The following is a 15791-nucleotide window of genomic DNA, read 5'->3' as shown; positions in this document are numbered from 1 at the left end:
TCCAGGGCTTCGGCCATTATGACTGCTGGAAACAAGGACACGGCCAACCTTTGGAATGATACTGAGTTTGATGAGGAATGCCGAGACCAGTATCTGGCCGCCCTGCGCAAATAAGACTGTCAACCTGGAACCTCTACGATCTGGCTTTCGCTTACCGTGATGGCCAGTCATCCTCCTACAATGTGGCCCATTAAATAGGCACCAGGTCGCCCATGTCCCCGCATCGCGCTTTTAGGAGGACATCCCTCAGACCTCCAAGCAACCCACCAGGACCTATGCAAAGCGCCGCAACGCAGCATCGACAGCCAAATGCTGCTCTTACTATCCTGAGTTGAGAAGGTCGCCTGAGAACGTCCCGAATTCCTTGGCCGCGGCCGTATTTGCTGGCGAAGCGCTCATGGACCCGGAGGCCGATTTCCGCGCGTTGAGCAGGATCCTCAAGCCCCGCGGTATCCTCACTGTGTGGTTCCACGGGGCGCCCGACATTCGTGATAGCGAAGTTGAAAAAACTAGGTAGTCAGATTATGTTTAGTCAATAAGCCGAATTAAGACTAAGACTGTAGTTGTGAACCCTAAATATTTATCTAGGTAGAGACTAAAACACTTATAGTTCTGGTGGATTAGATCATAAACCTTTTTAAACTGAAAGTTAAAAGGGGGGTGACTGTACTACAACCTTCCATTTCTTAGTTGTTTCGGTCTATCTGGACTAATTCTTTAGACAGTGGGTCCATCGAGGTCAATTTACAGGCGTACATGAGAATGACCTCGGGAGAAAGACCTTGAGGTTGGGGCATGGTATGAGGAGCTTCAGTTGGCATATGAGTGAATGAGGCAAAGTACCAGATTCCATGGCTTGTTGTGCTTTTGTTGGCAACAAAGAAATGAGTCTATCGAGTTCGCGGTGAGATTCCGATGGCAGCTTTGGCTATTTGAGACATCTAGTGATGCCAAGGAGCCAAGTCACAGCATAGTGCGCGTTTGTTGATCTCCCACAAATGCCTCAGCGCGACTCACCGCTCAGACATACTCACCCTGTTGGGTTCTCTCCAAGGCTCAAAGGCCAATGTCCACCTTGATTCTCGACACGAAACGCCAAGAGATACCCCACGCCTCCGCCCCCGTAGAGTGAGACATGATTAGAAACAAACCGGTGTTATATGCCGGCTGCAAGCGGAGCTTCTCAGAGCTATGTACACGTACATTTGTTCGAAGTAATGATAAGACCACTCCGTACAAGAAGCGGAGAAACTCTGCCCTGCCCTGCATCTGCACCCCGCACTGCTGCAGCAGCAGGAGGAGCATGTTTGAGAGAGCTCAACGGTCCGTGCCGTGCTATATCTGGTAGACTAGCAAGGCTATCCCCGTTCTGACGCAGCACGTGTAGCGATTCAGCTCCCCAAGCTTCCCCCGTCTTTGGTGATCTGTCGGGCCACCGGGTCGCATGATGCAATTGAGTTAGTAGAAATAGGTAGAGCTTCCATAGCTCCTTTCTCCACACCATGTCCAAAAACCCCTCCTTCCGACCGTCGGCATATAACCACATAAAGCCCCTCCCGCTATCCCGTAGAGTTCGATTTTCGCTTCCGGGCATACTGCTGGACACATTCTCCCATTTACAAGAACAACCCAATAGAACATCTGGTGTCCCAAGGAAAGCCCGTGCCGTTTGCATACAATAGCCATGGCCCCAGACACGGGATTCATCCAAGTGCTACAATACGTGAAGCGCAACCCAAAGCTCACGAGAGAAGAGTTCTGGGACCAGTGGCAGACCGTCCACGCCCCCAAGTTCATCCCATTCGCAGAGGGTTCCGGCATCAGACGGTACCAACAGGTGAGTACTGACCACCCAACTGCTGTAGCCGAGGTAAACACCCACTCACCGTCGTCTCCCCCAGGTCCGCGCCTCGGGCAAGGTGATCCCATCATGGAGCCCCGAGCTCGCCCCGCCCAACGCCCCCGCCTCGTCCGAGCCGGTCGAGTTCGACGGCATCATCATGATCCTGGTCCCCTCGCTCGAGGTGTTCAAGAAGGCCTTCAAGAACCCCTACGTCGCACAGGTCCTGGCGCCAGACTCGGCACAGCTGCTGGACACTGATGCGCCGGGTGGCGGCATCGTCGCCGCGCTGCACGGAACCATGCTCGCCTGCGTCAACGACGGCGCCAGCGTCCCCGGCGTGACCACCAAGCCCGACGAGGTCAAGAAGTGGCGGCGCCAGTTTGAGGAGCTCAGCGGGCGGATCGAGGGGCTGCACTCGCGGTCGCACCCTGAGCCGGACATGGGATAAATCATTCTTAGTGGTGGTATATTGACATCGGGGCATGCACGGATGTCTTTTATTTGTAGCTTTTGTGGATAGCAGCGTATTTGGCAACGGCGTTGCAAGCTAGCTATACTGTGCGCTTTGGTCTGGACATTTAATATCTCACCTCGCTGCGGCGAAAGAAGAGAAACCTTTGGATTGAACTCTCCCTGTGCTTGCCCTCATATTCCTCGTCACTTTATTGACGCAGGTGGTATTTCGTATTCCTTCTCCTGGTTTGAGAGTCCGTCGATTCATGCTCTTAAACCTCGCTCCATTATGAGACGTGTGATAAGTAGTGGAGGCACGCTACAAAGCATCACCCGCCGGCAGTGGATAGAGCTAACGCAGGAATGTTGACTGTCTCGATCAAGGGATGAGATGCCCAGGGATAAATAATGATGGACGCGGGTCGAAATCTTATTTGAGGATCCCCACGTAACTGGGCAGCTAGGCAGCTAGTTATTACTGCATGAAAAGCAAAAGACTGAAGTATAGCTGGGGGTGTTCTTGAATTTGTTCTCATTGACCGAAACTTCTTCTTTTTCTAAATATCAACTCTGGAATAACGTGGGCGGCCCAGATTCCGACCACCCCCCGATTTCGACCACCTTTTCCACACAAACTCCCACTTTTCTACCCCCCCTATTAAATTCAAATAAAATCCAATAACCCTAACCCTTAATAATCAAGATAGGGTTTTAATTCTAATATAATGTAAAAATCTTAAATAATTACTTTATATACTATAGTATTTTTAAAAAAAGTTTTAAAGTTAAAGTATTTAAAATATTAAGAAATATATAGAGTCTTATATACTAGTATTAACATTTTAACTATTAGCTTATTTTAATTATATTTAATTAAATAAATTAGTTATAAGTTTACTTTCTTTTAAAAAACTTTTATTATTACTATTATTATTAAACTTTATAAAATTTTACTTAATATATATTAGTAATATTTTTAAATTTTAAGTTCTTTACTTTTTTATATAAAAGTTTCTTAGAAAGAATATAAATATATTTATATCTCTATTAAAAAATTATTATAAGTAAAAGGTTTTAAAATAATATTATTTATTATTTCTAATATAAAATAAAATTTTATATAAATTATATTACTAATATAAAACTAATAAAAGTTAATATTAACTTTATTATAAATACCTATTATTATACTAGTAATTCTTAATATTTTTAAAGTTTAAACTTTAAAAATTCTTTATAAAATATTTTAACCTTAAAAGAATTAATATAGTATTTTTATATAATAATATAAATAAAATAGTATTTCTAGAGTCTAGGGTTAGGGTTATAGTATTTTATTTAGATTTAATAGAGGGGGCTGAAAAGTGGGTGTCTTAATAGTGTGTTTGCACCAAAAAGTGGGTGGTCGGAATCGGGGGGTGGTCGAGATCTGGGCCGCCCACGTTATAAGCCAGCGTTGGGTCGAGCTCGGCGACGAGTTCATGGCGTATCGTGTCTCGTCGCCCGTGACATTCGCCTTTCACTGTCGAACTCCGACAACAGACCCTCGATGTTGCGACTACAAGAAGAGGCAGCAACGATCTCACAATCTCCATGGAAGGTCTTTGCATCTTCATGCCCGCAAACTCGGTTCTTTTCCACCTCTGTCTGTTCAACCAGTTACCCCTAAGCATTCTTTCCAATGGGGGTCGCCGTTACTGATACCTCACCATCCCTTTCCCACAGTGAGGGATATTGTGGTCGAGACACCAGTCGAAACAAGAACGATTGAAGCACAGCCTAGTGCATACCTTTCTCTGACACAGCTCACTGGGACCTGTACGACAAACTGGCATATGTTGTGACCACCCATCTCCCATAACTGTCTCATCTTTGGACAACCTTCCAAGCAACACTTCAGCGCCAGATCTTATCCTTCGACCGTCCTCCTGACGATCTCCCAGTAACGGCTTTCATCCTTCCGCAGGTGCGCGACGTGCGCGGAACCCTCGTACTTCTCCAATGCGACGGAGAACCCCTTGGTCTCGGCCTCAGCAGCGTGCGCCTCGACGTCTTGAAGATCAATCAACGCGTCAGTGCGACTATATATGTAAACCCGTCGTACCTCAGCCGCGTTGGCCGCGTCGTTGTTGTGTGACTTGTACCAGTCGCCTAGTGAGTTGGGGAAAATGGATAGGGTGATTGCCACACTCCACACAGCGGCCAAGGCGTACATGAACGGCGCGGCGATGAGTTGCTGGAGAGAGGAAAGGCCGACGCTGGTGAAGGCAACAACACGTGGAAGGCGGAAGAGGCCGGGGCACGAATCATAGATGGTAACGTGTGGGGGGAGGCGCTTGTCGTTCCCATTTGGTCCTGCTGTGGCAGAATACTGCTCGTATAGGTTTGCTAGACTCGAGGAGCCACCGTTGGACAACATGTGGATGAGGAGAGGTGGCGAAGACGATGATGATGATACCACTGGCTGCATAGCGGCACGGATAATAGGGGTAGCATCTTTCATGGCAGGGCTAATCTGAGATGGTTGAAACATGCAACTCATGGTACTCTTAAGTAAGAGGATCTGAGCCGCGGGATACATGGACTGATATTTGACCACATATTTCGCGATGTGGGCATCTTTGGCACCAGTCCAACTAGCGATGATGATGAGTCGTAGCTGACGAGTTGTGTTTGTGTTGGAAGTCGAAACTTCTGACGGCCGGTAGACGGAGATAAGCGGGTTAAGCTTCTCCATGAAGGAGAGAGGCTTTTCTGATGCAGTCGTGGCGGAAGACATGGTGCCGCGGAGAATCGCAGGAGGGGGAAAAGAAGCTTAGGACGTCACTCGATTCGCACAGCGGCAACCAATTTTGGTCTTAATCTGTATGTACTCTTATAAAGCCGGAGGCAATCTCTCACACAGTTTTAAATGCTCAAACACCCGGCGTGGTCTCTGGTCGCGAAGGCCACCGTGAAAAAAGGGGTATCAAATCCGACTAGGGGGGGGGGCTGCGGGCAATGAGGACACTGCCCCAAAAGAAAAAGGCCCGGAAGAAAGAGCCCGGTAGGACAGACCGGGGGACATTTCAAAGTGGTACGGCGTAATACTCTGGCGTCTCAGGCGCGATAATCTCGACCACCTAGAAATCAGGAGATGAGGGTTCTTGACATCTACCCGTCTGACATGCATGTTTTCTCGCGCAAACAGGTTCATCGCCGGTAGCCTTTCTGTCGTCGTATTTGGCCAAGAGACGATGGAAGTAAGACCTAACAAGGCGGGGCGTGCTTATTTTGTTCCACAGTAGTGGTGGGCTGTTCGCAGTAGCGCCAGGGATAGATACCACGTACTAGTATGTTACAGGCTCCAGAGCAGGACCACAAGGGTCCTTTTTCAATCCCTTGTAGGCAACCGTTTATACATAAATCCTAGTTAGTATAATATACTATTTAGAAGATATAAGTACCTATACTTATAAATATTTATATATTACTTTAAAGTTAGTTATATAACTATTATTATATAATATAATTATTTTATTATTATAATAATTTTTAATTAAAACTTAATTATATATTATTAAAAGAATTTATATAAATTAATACCTCTTTTATTAAACTAGTAGACTTAAATTTAAGTACTTTATACTAATAATTAATATTAAATAAAGACGCTTTTATATCCCTAAATATATATAGAATTAAAATAAAACTAAGATAGTAACCTTTAGAAAGAGATAGAAAAATATTAAAGTTAAGAACGAAATATAATTTTATACCCCGCTCTTAATTCTAAGAAGCCTTGAATCTACCTTTATTATAATAGATATTTTTTAAATATATAAAGACTAGGAAATAAAAATAAATAATAAAAATAAATAGTAAAAGCTTTGAAAAGTAAATGAAGAGGGATATTTCCCTTCCTATCTGCTAAATGTATTCTATATTAGATTCAGATAGTATAGGTGCTTGGGGTCTGGGTACTAAGAGGTTAAAACTTTTTTAAAAAAAAACACCTGGGGGATTTCGGAGACACCAAGTAGGCAACAGTTCAGCGGTTCCGGAGAATGGCAACTCAGATCATAGGTCAATACTTTTGTGGTGCAGTGTCTGCTTACATCATTTGCTTGACTTGCAGTCAGCTGGATCAGCACCTTGGAAGTGTGTGGTGAGGCTCTGCGGGTCCAGTCCGTCCACGGGTGCTATCACAGACATCTAGACGGAGTGGAGGAGGACAGTTGGAGGCGTCCATTGGCAACGGCGCACTCCATCCAACTCAAGAGCCCCTTTCCTCTCTTTCTTCGTCAACTAATCCCTATGTTGGGCGCACAATTCGATGCACGTCAAGGGCTACGAGTTGGGCCGATCAATTTAAATTAATCGATTCTGATCGGCATGGACGAAATTCATTTTCTTCCTGTACTTCCTCTCCCTCTAGCGTCTTAACTTTCACCCTGCTGGGAGATGGTACAAATACGTGTGTTTTTGTTCTAAATTCGTACACATTCCGAAGTCGCGCGGTCCCTTTACACATTACCTAGGTAATGTATACCCAAAGACACAGCTACGAATTTGCTGTGAATGAAGGCACTTGGACGCGTTGGTAAGCGTTTCCGCATCTTTGAATGAATCATTTTGGAAGTACGAGGACATCAAACTCTGCAACCCAAGTTATCCAGGCCGTCACTAATAAGAGAATCGGTGGTCCTGCCACGCAGCATTTTTAACAGGCACTAAAGTTTTTCTTGTAACAGGAATTTGGCCTACAGTGAGTGCCTAGGTACATATGATCGATCAACGCCTCTTTGTAGTTCACAAAGAGGAAATACACCGGCATGGCTGGTTCCGGCAAGACAGAAACCCGACACTAGAGTGCAAAAGCCCTACGCTCTCGTTGCTATTTGTTGTAGCCCGGGACTTGAATACCCAGTGTAATGCCGGCATCAACGGTGAGACCGGTGCCATTAATGTAGGTAGCGCTGGGGCTACAAAGGAAAATGATGTAGTCCACCACCTCCTCAGTGGACGCCACGCGCCCCAGGGGTGATATCATCTTGATCAACTGCTCCATCTGCGGCACACGCTGGATTGTGGCATGGTTCATCGGCGTGTCCACCCACGATGGACACACCGCATTGACACGGATCTTGGATTTGAGACAGTCCATTGCTTTCAGTCGTACAAAAATCACTATTAGCTCGCCAACTGGAAGGGTGGATAGGGAGCCGAAGATGGCTTGCACTGACCGACAGACTTTGTGATGCCGACAATGGCGTGCTTCGACGTAGTATAGTTCAGCATCCCAGGAGATGTAATGTATGAGTTGACTGAGCCAAGGAACACCAGAGATCCCCTGCCAAGCGTGCGGGTTGTATTGCCGTAACGACTGCTGCTTGTGTGGGTGAGCTCATCCTGGGCAGCCATGGTGGCTGTGACTGCGCGTGCAAAGTATACAGCGCCCTTGACGTTGACGTCGATGGTCTTATTGAAGGCCTCAAGCTTCAGGTTCGGCGTCAGGGCACCTGACACGTTACCCAGCTGTAATGAAAGTGGTCAGACATTGAATATTTGGGAAAACTCGTTCCCGCCCAGACTTGTCCCGCAGCCTTTTCGCCCGCCACGCAGGATAGCTAGGCGGGGCTGAGTGTAAAGCAAGGAATTATACCAGATGCATTACATATCTTGGTTTTACTCACCCCAGCGCTGTTTACAGCATAATCGATCCGGCCGAACTCTTTGGCGGCACGATCAACCATCTCCTGGACGCCAACTTCGTCGGACATGTCAACTTTGATAACAAGGGTCTTGTACTCGGCATTCGTGGCATATTTGCGGCTCTCTTCCGCTGCCTCCTGGGCACCTTGTTCGTTCACGTCAGCGAAGGCAACACCCTGGACACCGGCCTCGGCAAATGCAAAGGCTGCGTCTTTGCCGATGCCAGCTGCCGCCTGTCATCGAGATGACATTCTTTAGTCAGCATAACTATCGAGTGTAGGGGTAAGCACTTGTTCGACTACTAACGCCGGTGATAAGAGCGAAGCCCCTGTTGAGCTGCAATTTGGAGGCCATCACGAAGTATGAGGTCGCCTCAAGTCTTGAGCGAAACGATCGGGGGGGAATTGAGGTGGGGTGAGGCAAAGTGTTAGATCAAGGTGATGCGAAATTCAAAGCGCCTCTCTTCATGTGCAAGATGAAGGCGAAGACGAGCAGAACCACAGTTGGAAGAACCGGAAGTTTTCATCGAACAAGGGCAGTGGCAGTTGGTACGCAACCAACCGGTGCAGGGACTACATACTAATCCCTGCAGACCCTCCCTCTGTGTCCTGTGGCACGATGTCCAACCATTGCTGTACTGTGTAATCAAGGGACAGGACCTAACCCGAAAGAGATTGTATGCTACCTCTATTTACCACAGATAGTACCCGATTTAGGTAAGCGTGTTGGATGAATAAAACGTACTCCGAACAAGACACGAAAGTGACAGAAGCTGACCCATATCAAGGTTTATCGCCCCATTCCACAGTCGGTGCATTGAGTGGTCTCGTTTCTGATCCTCATAAATATAAAACGTATGAAGCGTCTCATAAAGTGGTAAACGCTCCAGTTGGTGCATTGCGTGTTCAAATCTGACATTCAGTGACCGCGTTCTTATTTCACGGTGAGAATACCGTATCATCCACCATGCGTTTCCTCTGCCTGCATGGCATGGGCACCAACAGCAGAGTGAGTATACCGAGATTGACATCATAGCGGATGAGTGTGAGAGTCATAGAAAAGCCGTTCCTAACCTGAAGCAAACAGATCTTTGAAATGCAGACTGGTAATAATTCCCATTGTTAAATTTGTTTTCTCATGCAACCAAGTACCTTTCCAAACAACAACTTTGTCAAAGCTGATTCAAATTCAGCTGCTATCCGCCATGGCCTCGGAACTACCCACACATTCGAGTACATCGACGGTGCTGTTCCAGCTCAAATGGCCCCAGGCAAGTGGTAGATGTGATGCATCCATCTAGTGGTGGTGCTAATTCATGTGAACAGGTGTTGGTTCAGTCGCGGGTGCTAATGAAGAGTATCTTCAATACGGGGATCCGACGTCCCCTGAAAGTTACTCCAAGGCACTTCACGACCTCGAAAATTTCCTGGAAGAAGAAGGGCCGTTTGATGGGGTGATGGCGTTTTCCCAGGGCGCAGGGCTAGCAGCTTCGCTCTTGGCCCACCACTCGCGAAGATCCGCACGTCAGGCTCACATGAAGCCCACATTTCGCTTTGCCGTATTTTTCTGTGGGGGTGTTCCGGGAGACGTATTCGGTGCGAAAGGTGTTGAGCCACGGCTGATGAGCTTCGAAGAGGACGGAGAGGTGATCGGCATCCCAACAGCTCACATTTGGGGGGCGCATGACGAGATTTACCCTACTTTCGGGCCAGTCTTGAGCAAAATGTGTGACAGTAGCCAGAGAGCCACCTTTGTGCACCAGGGCGGCCACGAAATTCCCGGAGCAAAAGACCCAGATGGTGTGCTTGGCTCCATCCGTGCTATTAAAAGGGTTATTCAGTTGGCAAATGAAGCCGAGTAGAGTCCCAGGAACGTGACTCACAGTCAATCAGTAACTATTGGATAAAGTGGAATCTCGAACGCTTTTGATTGTCCTCAGACGTATGTTCAAAACGTCCCGTCTAATCCAATCCATGCACGTTGTAAAATACACTTGGGTTGCGGTCTACTTGCCATTTCCTGCCACGTAGACGGAGATGGGCCTTTCAATTGAATAAAAGTAGTCGACAAGAAGTCCAGATCGTGATTCACAACCCCTCTGACCGTCCCACAGGTAGTTTCGTTTTTAATCGCTATACAAATAAAATGTATATAACACCTTTATCACCGTGTGAAGGCGTCAAGTATGTCCTCGGACGTATACGGAATAGAAGGGAAACCACATATTTTGCATTAGTAGCTAGCTACTCAGCTACTCCCCCAGGACTGGCTGACTACCTAGGTATGAAAATGGGAGCTCAGACTGTATTACAAGCATTATAAGAGCGGGAATGTGTTCCCAGGTTGTGACGCCGTGGTTGCTGACTGTGACTACACTAGGGTAACGTGGAAATTGGAGTGGGCAAGAGGATGCAAAATACCGGAAAATTCTATTCCGCGTCGAGCAGGTGTGAGATTATCATCACTTTTAGGCAACTGCCCACATTCCTTTCCATCACGAAGGATGGTTACCCAGGGCCACTTGAGCCTGTCAATCATTTGCGCCCACCTGCGCCCACCTGGTCCGCACTCCACATTTGGCCTGGATCAGCCGAAGGATTCGCTTCACTCCAACACGCCCAAGATCCATTGATCTCGCCCGCAGTCCCAGCTTAGGGTCAAACCAGGCCAAGCCAAGCTCCGAATACGGGGGTTTGAAGGTTTCACTTATGCATGTACATTAGAAGCTTTCTTGGCCACGAGACTCACGATGGGATTCGAGCATGGGGGCTGGAAGGGGCAGTGTGTTGAGGCACTAGCTACAGACTGTCCCAAGCGGCCGCGCATGCTATGTGTTCAGTAGGAACTATTAGGAATTCACTCTCTTTCATTTAACTTAGGTTCATATTATTATAATAATTATAAAAAGCTATCTTTTAAATTATAAAAGTACTTATAGTATAATCTATCTATAAATACTAATTTTATCCTTTTATTATAAGTAAAAGATACTTACTTTTAGTTTATAAATCCAATCTTTTTCAATGATTATTTAAGAGTTATATACCTCTTACATATATTATAAAATAGAAATCATATGATTTGCTAGTAACTTAAGGGTTTCAACCTCTTAGACTAAATAGCAGGCTGTTGCGAAATCAAAACAGAACTAAGCTATCACATTCGTGGCGGGTCCTGCTTACTTCACTGGTCGCGGAAGTTACCGGACTACCTGAGTACCCAGTCACCCAGGCACCAACAGGTATGTCTCGGTTGAATCCCGATTTGGAAAATGCACTTGCTGACTGCGTTAGCGGCAACTGCCAGTGGCTTGAAATGCTTGTGAATGAAGGTTCATTGGGGGGCCGGCGCTGCCGGTCTGATGACTGTGGGCTCGGACTCCGGGATTGCTTCGCTTACTGCATCAGATATCATCGTAAGGACACGTTAGAAGAGACAGGGGTGAATCGTGAGCAGGTCAGGTGAAATGGTTCGCAACAGCGCTTGAGGAACCTTGGAGTGCTCCTTTGTCCGGACCCACTTTTTATTATGGGTGGCTGTCCACCAACTGACGGACTTCTGATTCTTTTACAGTGCCATCATTCCATGATGGGAACTCACATCACTAATGAGTACTGAGTCTTTCATCACAGGGACACATCAACATCTGATTCCGTCAGCAGATTATGACCATGTCAAGTCTGGAACCAGATGTCTCCGAGAAGCCAGACTCTCCAAGTCTTGACCATGGAATCAATTTGGAGTCTGGCCAGACTGGCATCCTACGCGACACTCCAGCGGACATAGGTGCCACAAGCAAGGAATACGAAAGCAAGCAGTCCTACATCCAGGGTCTCAGGTTGAATCTAATAATCGCTGCGTACGTTTGCACACACAGTGGAATGTTGATTTCTTGAAATGGGCACTGATCCATAGGCACACAGGGTTTGCTTGTGTTTGTTCCTCACGAATCTGGAGATTCCAATAGTCACCACTGCTTTGATCGGAATTACCGATGACCTCGGAGGGTTCAGCAAGGCTAGTTGGATGATATCGGCATACCTTCTCGGTTATGTTGGTGAGTCTTTGAGTGCAAGCTGAGGCAGTCGTGTGGAGCTTACTGATTTGGTCCATCCCTCACAGGCGTACTCATCATATTCGCAAAGTTCAGCGACATCTTCGGAAGAAAGTCGATGCTCTTGCTGGCCGTTATCATCTTTGGCGTCTTTTCAGGAGCCTGCGGGGCTGCTCAGACCATCGACCAACTGTGAGTTGCGAGGTTCAGTGAGGACACAGCAGCAAGAGCTAATCAGGCCCGTAGTATCGTCTTCCGGGCCTTTCAAGGAATTGGCGGAGCGGGAAACTATTCCATATCTACTGTGATATTGATGGAGCTTGTGCCGTCTGAAAAATACGCCGGATTGACCACTTTCGTATCTGTATTCTACTCGTTGTCGTTGCTGCTAGGCCCTGTTTTGGGAGGGGTCATTAGTGAAAACACGACATGGAGGTGGATATTCCTGCTGAAGTAAGACTCTAAAAATGGCGGTACGAGGATAGGTGAGGCGCTTCAAACTTATATGCTAACACGTACTTCATCAGTGTGCCCGGTGCGGCATTGGCCGCGCTGATTATTATCTTTGCCATGCCAAACGGGTTTCCGCACCACGGAGTGCCGCAGGACGAAAGGCCGAGTTCCCCCCGAGTATCAGCCGGGAGTGTCTTTCAGCGCCTCGATCTTGTCGGCGCCATTCTGCTTCTCATTGCTACATTGTTCCTCGTGGCAGCGCTGGAGGAAGCAGACGTCAACTACCCATGGAGGTCGCCTTTCGTGATTACATTGTTGACAATCTCTGGTATTTGCTGGATGGCTTTCCTCTTATGGTCTCGTCGCATCACCCTTCGGCAGCGGTCAGAAGTCCGTGAGCCTGTATTCCCTTGGCGATTCGCCCAGAATCGTGTTCTGGTTGGCATGTTATTGTATGTTCACTGCCCAAATTTGTTCTTTTCTTCACACCTGTTTTTCTTTCAATCCAAAATCTCTCCTCTTTTCATGTTTGCGGTAAGAATAAGCGTTCCTAATACTGACATCCTGTAGGAGTGCGATCTTCCTTGGTGGACCATGGTTTTGCGCCATCTTTCAGCTCCCGCAGCGGTATCAAATCGTGAACTCCTTGCAACCACTTGACGCCGGAGTCAGACTCATACCATTCACGCTCGCCGCGCCAGTCGGTTCTATAGTTTCCGCAGTGCTGGCGAAGGCCGCTAAGATCCCTCCACTATATCTCGTTATTTTCGCTGCGGTGCTACAGGTCATCGGGTTCTCACTTCTGTCGACTATTCCGGAATCGACTCATATCATTGCCGCACAGTACGGGTATCAAATCATAGCTGGCTTCGGATGCGGCATCAATATTTCACTCTTCCTTGTGATGACACCATTCCGCGTCCAGGAACGTGATAAGGGTAAGTAAAGACCGATGACAACTCATGGTATTGTATGCTAAGCCCTGGCCAGCGGTCGCATTAGGATCAGTTGGTCAGTTTCGAGTCATGGGGGGCGTGATTGGTCTCGCTATTATTACAAGTGCCTTCAATGGCCTGGTAAGGGGCCAACTCAACGATCTGATTCCTGCATCAGAGCTCGAGACACTTCTGAAATCGCCCGAAACAATTTCCTCATTTGCCCAAGACGTCCAACAAATCATCCGAAAGACGTTCGCTGAGGGATACACTCTACAAATCAAAATCTTGGCGGGTCTAGCGGCAGGACAAATTCCAGCCGCCCTGCTGATGTGGGAAAAGGACCAAATTAGGGTGTGATCAAATGTCAAGTTCCTCATATGAAGCCCTATGCTGCGATCCTACGATTTCTGGAACGAGTGCTATGGTTCTATCAAATTGTATATATCTAGGTGGAATGACAGGAAGCCGCAAATTTGTGGAACTTCCCGTTGATGGATGCTTAAAACCGGTAAATCTCGGTTCTGCTCACCCATTGGAGGCGTAGGGGGCGGTCGACGAAGGTCTGACCCTCGGTTATTCAACCAAACGCACAGTTCGACGCGCGGAAGAGGGCAATGGCATATCCACGCCCAAGACCGCTTAGAATTCATATCAAAGCCCACGTGGTCTTCAGTCAGCACTTAAGCCGCCATGCCGACCTTGATCCGTCGGAAACCTAGAAGATTTGCACTTATTTAACGCCCCGTTGCGAGGACGGCGCTTCCAGAAGAGGACCAGGGGGCTGATCCTGTCTTACGTCCTGTCCTCGGGTCATGGGGCGCTCGTTTAAGGACAGGACGCCCTAGTCCACGAGATGTGGCTGTGATCAAGTCCCCTTCGCAACCTCGTCTAAAAGCCCATGAATTCTGATGATTCAGACTTGCGGCGCTCATGCAAGGCCGCCCTTGGGAGGATTTGGCCAACGACCCAGTATGACCTGCATCTGTGGGAACAGCGTTTGGCCACTGTACAAATTGCTTCTATTATTGGAGCCACCCTTCCCACGAGCAGGGTTATTTTGTAGCCCCGAGGATGGCGTGCCACTGTGGCTGTGGATACCAGTGGTGGCACCTGATATCGTCGTGTCTGGCTCATCTCGAAGACATCCTCTTTGACACGTCGATCACTGTATTACTTGATGAAGATCTGTACCGCCTGGCATCCATCGCCTCGGAGTAATTACCTACCTAGGACGGTAGGCAACAAGGTCGCACAAGTCACTGTTGCCGTGCCGCCAGAGATCAACGTTGTGGGCCGCGGGCGTGGAGCCATGACTGCAGGAGGAAGCAGCCAATGCACTTTCGATCAATAGTAAGCGATGCGAAGGCCCATCTTGTGGGTCTGCGTGCCGCAAGTCCGCAGGGCAGCCTCTCACGTCAAGATCCATCCAGTAATTGGATGGAACGCCCTGGTGCGTGAGGGTAGTGCAGTTGGGCGTGCCCAGACTTGGCACCAGGCTTTCTCATGTCATCATCTCACCACCTTATCGGGTACGCATAAGTGGTCCTTCTGCGCCTGGACAGGGCTTCCAGTGTCGGTTGGATGCCTTTGTTCGTCTTATTGTGTCAAACTGTGTGTAATACGGGTCGAAGTGCAGATGGACGGACGTAAGACAGGATCAACCCCCCGGTCCTCTTCGGGTAGCGCCGTCCTCACAACAGGATGTAAAATAAGTGCAAACCTTTTTTCGAGCAGACTGCTGGTCTGCATCTATTGGGACCCATAATTCTTGGATAGCCATATTCCAGCAGAAGCTGGTGCATGAACGCCTGTGAAAGGGATGCTTACCTCAAGTGCTAGTCAGCGGAAGCCCTAAATCAGATGGAATGGCCGTGGGTAAGTTGGAAAGTCCCAATATATAGAGTGGTAGAATACTGAGTATTGTAAAAGATCAAGTAAGCCCTTACGTATTCATTCCATCTCACCAATTCGGACATCTTCAACGTCCAGCTTGGCAACTTGTTAAACCATGGCCCACGCACTTAACGGACAGGGCCCGGCCTTGGTCAATCGACCATGTGACCGGATGCACGAGGTGAACGACGAGTTGCTCGAACCTCTGGCAGTAATAGGCTTCTCCATTAAGTTCCCCGACGATGCTGACACCGTAGAGGGCTTATGGAACATCCTGAAACAGCGACGGGATGTTGCAACCTCATGGCCACAAGACCGCATCAACTTCCATGCATTCCATTCCGAAAACAATGGTCCAGAGGCAGGGGTGCGTCACTCATAAAATAAAAGTTCTTGACCTGTTCTCGATTACTTCATGTTGACAACCAGCTTTAGAGTTTCGTCCCCGGAGCTCATTTTCTCA

At 47.8% G+C, this 15791-nt stretch overlaps 5 protein-coding genes across 5 annotated transcripts; 3 read left to right on the top strand and 2 right to left on the bottom strand.

Annotated features, from left to right (window-relative positions):
* The first annotated feature begins 1532 nt into the window (after window positions 1-1532).
* Window positions 1533-2470, top strand: KVR01_012252 (uncharacterized protein). Its single transcript, XM_044792983.1, has 2 exons — window positions 1533-1837; window positions 1902-2470. The coding sequence occupies exons 1-2, from the start codon at window positions 1685-1687 to the stop codon at window positions 2289-2291; spliced, it is 543 nt and encodes a 180-aa protein (XP_044638830.1). The 5' UTR covers window positions 1533-1684; the 3' UTR covers window positions 2292-2470.
* Window positions 2471-3936: 1466 nt separating this feature from the next.
* Window positions 3937-5133, bottom strand: KVR01_012220 (uncharacterized protein). The gene has a single exon (XM_044788045.1). The coding sequence runs from the start codon at window positions 5073-5075 to the stop codon at window positions 4206-4208; it is 870 nt and encodes a 289-aa protein (XP_044638798.1). The 5' UTR covers window positions 5076-5133; the 3' UTR covers window positions 3937-4205.
* A 1934-nt stretch (window positions 5134-7067) lies between these two features.
* KVR01_012300 (uncharacterized protein) lies at window positions 7068-8503 on the bottom strand. Its single transcript, XM_044788333.1, has 4 exons — window positions 8297-8503; window positions 7972-8223; window positions 7522-7813; window positions 7068-7444 (listed from the first exon to the last, which is right to left on the bottom strand). Exons 1-4 carry the CDS (start codon window positions 8342-8344, stop codon window positions 7173-7175), a joined length of 864 nt encoding a protein of 287 aa, XP_044638878.1. The 5' UTR covers window positions 8345-8503; the 3' UTR covers window positions 7068-7172.
* A 355-nt stretch (window positions 8504-8858) lies between these two features.
* Window positions 8859-9961, top strand: KVR01_012193 (uncharacterized protein). Its single transcript, XM_044783405.1, has 4 exons — window positions 8859-8998; window positions 9077-9095; window positions 9183-9260; window positions 9316-9961. The coding sequence occupies exons 1-4, from the start codon at window positions 8957-8959 to the stop codon at window positions 9849-9851; spliced, it is 675 nt and encodes a 224-aa protein (XP_044638771.1). The 5' UTR covers window positions 8859-8956; the 3' UTR covers window positions 9852-9961.
* Window positions 9962-11486: 1525 nt separating this feature from the next.
* KVR01_012215 (uncharacterized protein) lies at window positions 11487-14107 on the top strand. Its single transcript, XM_044794958.1, has 7 exons — window positions 11487-11849; window positions 11914-12047; window positions 12113-12236; window positions 12291-12497; window positions 12572-12949; window positions 13068-13435; window positions 13488-14107. The coding sequence occupies exons 1-7, from the start codon at window positions 11656-11658 to the stop codon at window positions 13790-13792; spliced, it is 1710 nt and encodes a 569-aa protein (XP_044638793.1). The 5' UTR covers window positions 11487-11655; the 3' UTR covers window positions 13793-14107.
* Window positions 14108-15791: the final 1684 nt, after the last annotated feature.

Source organism: Diaporthe batatas (assembly GCF_019321695.1).
Source record: "Diaporthe batatas strain CRI 302-4 chromosome Unknown Contig00018, whole genome shotgun sequence".
NCBI classification, from domain to species: Eukaryota; Fungi; Ascomycota; class Sordariomycetes; order Diaporthales; family Diaporthaceae; genus Diaporthe; species Diaporthe batatas.
The sequence above is the reverse complement of the archived record's forward strand: the minus strand, read 5'-3'. Positions and strand labels throughout refer to the sequence as shown.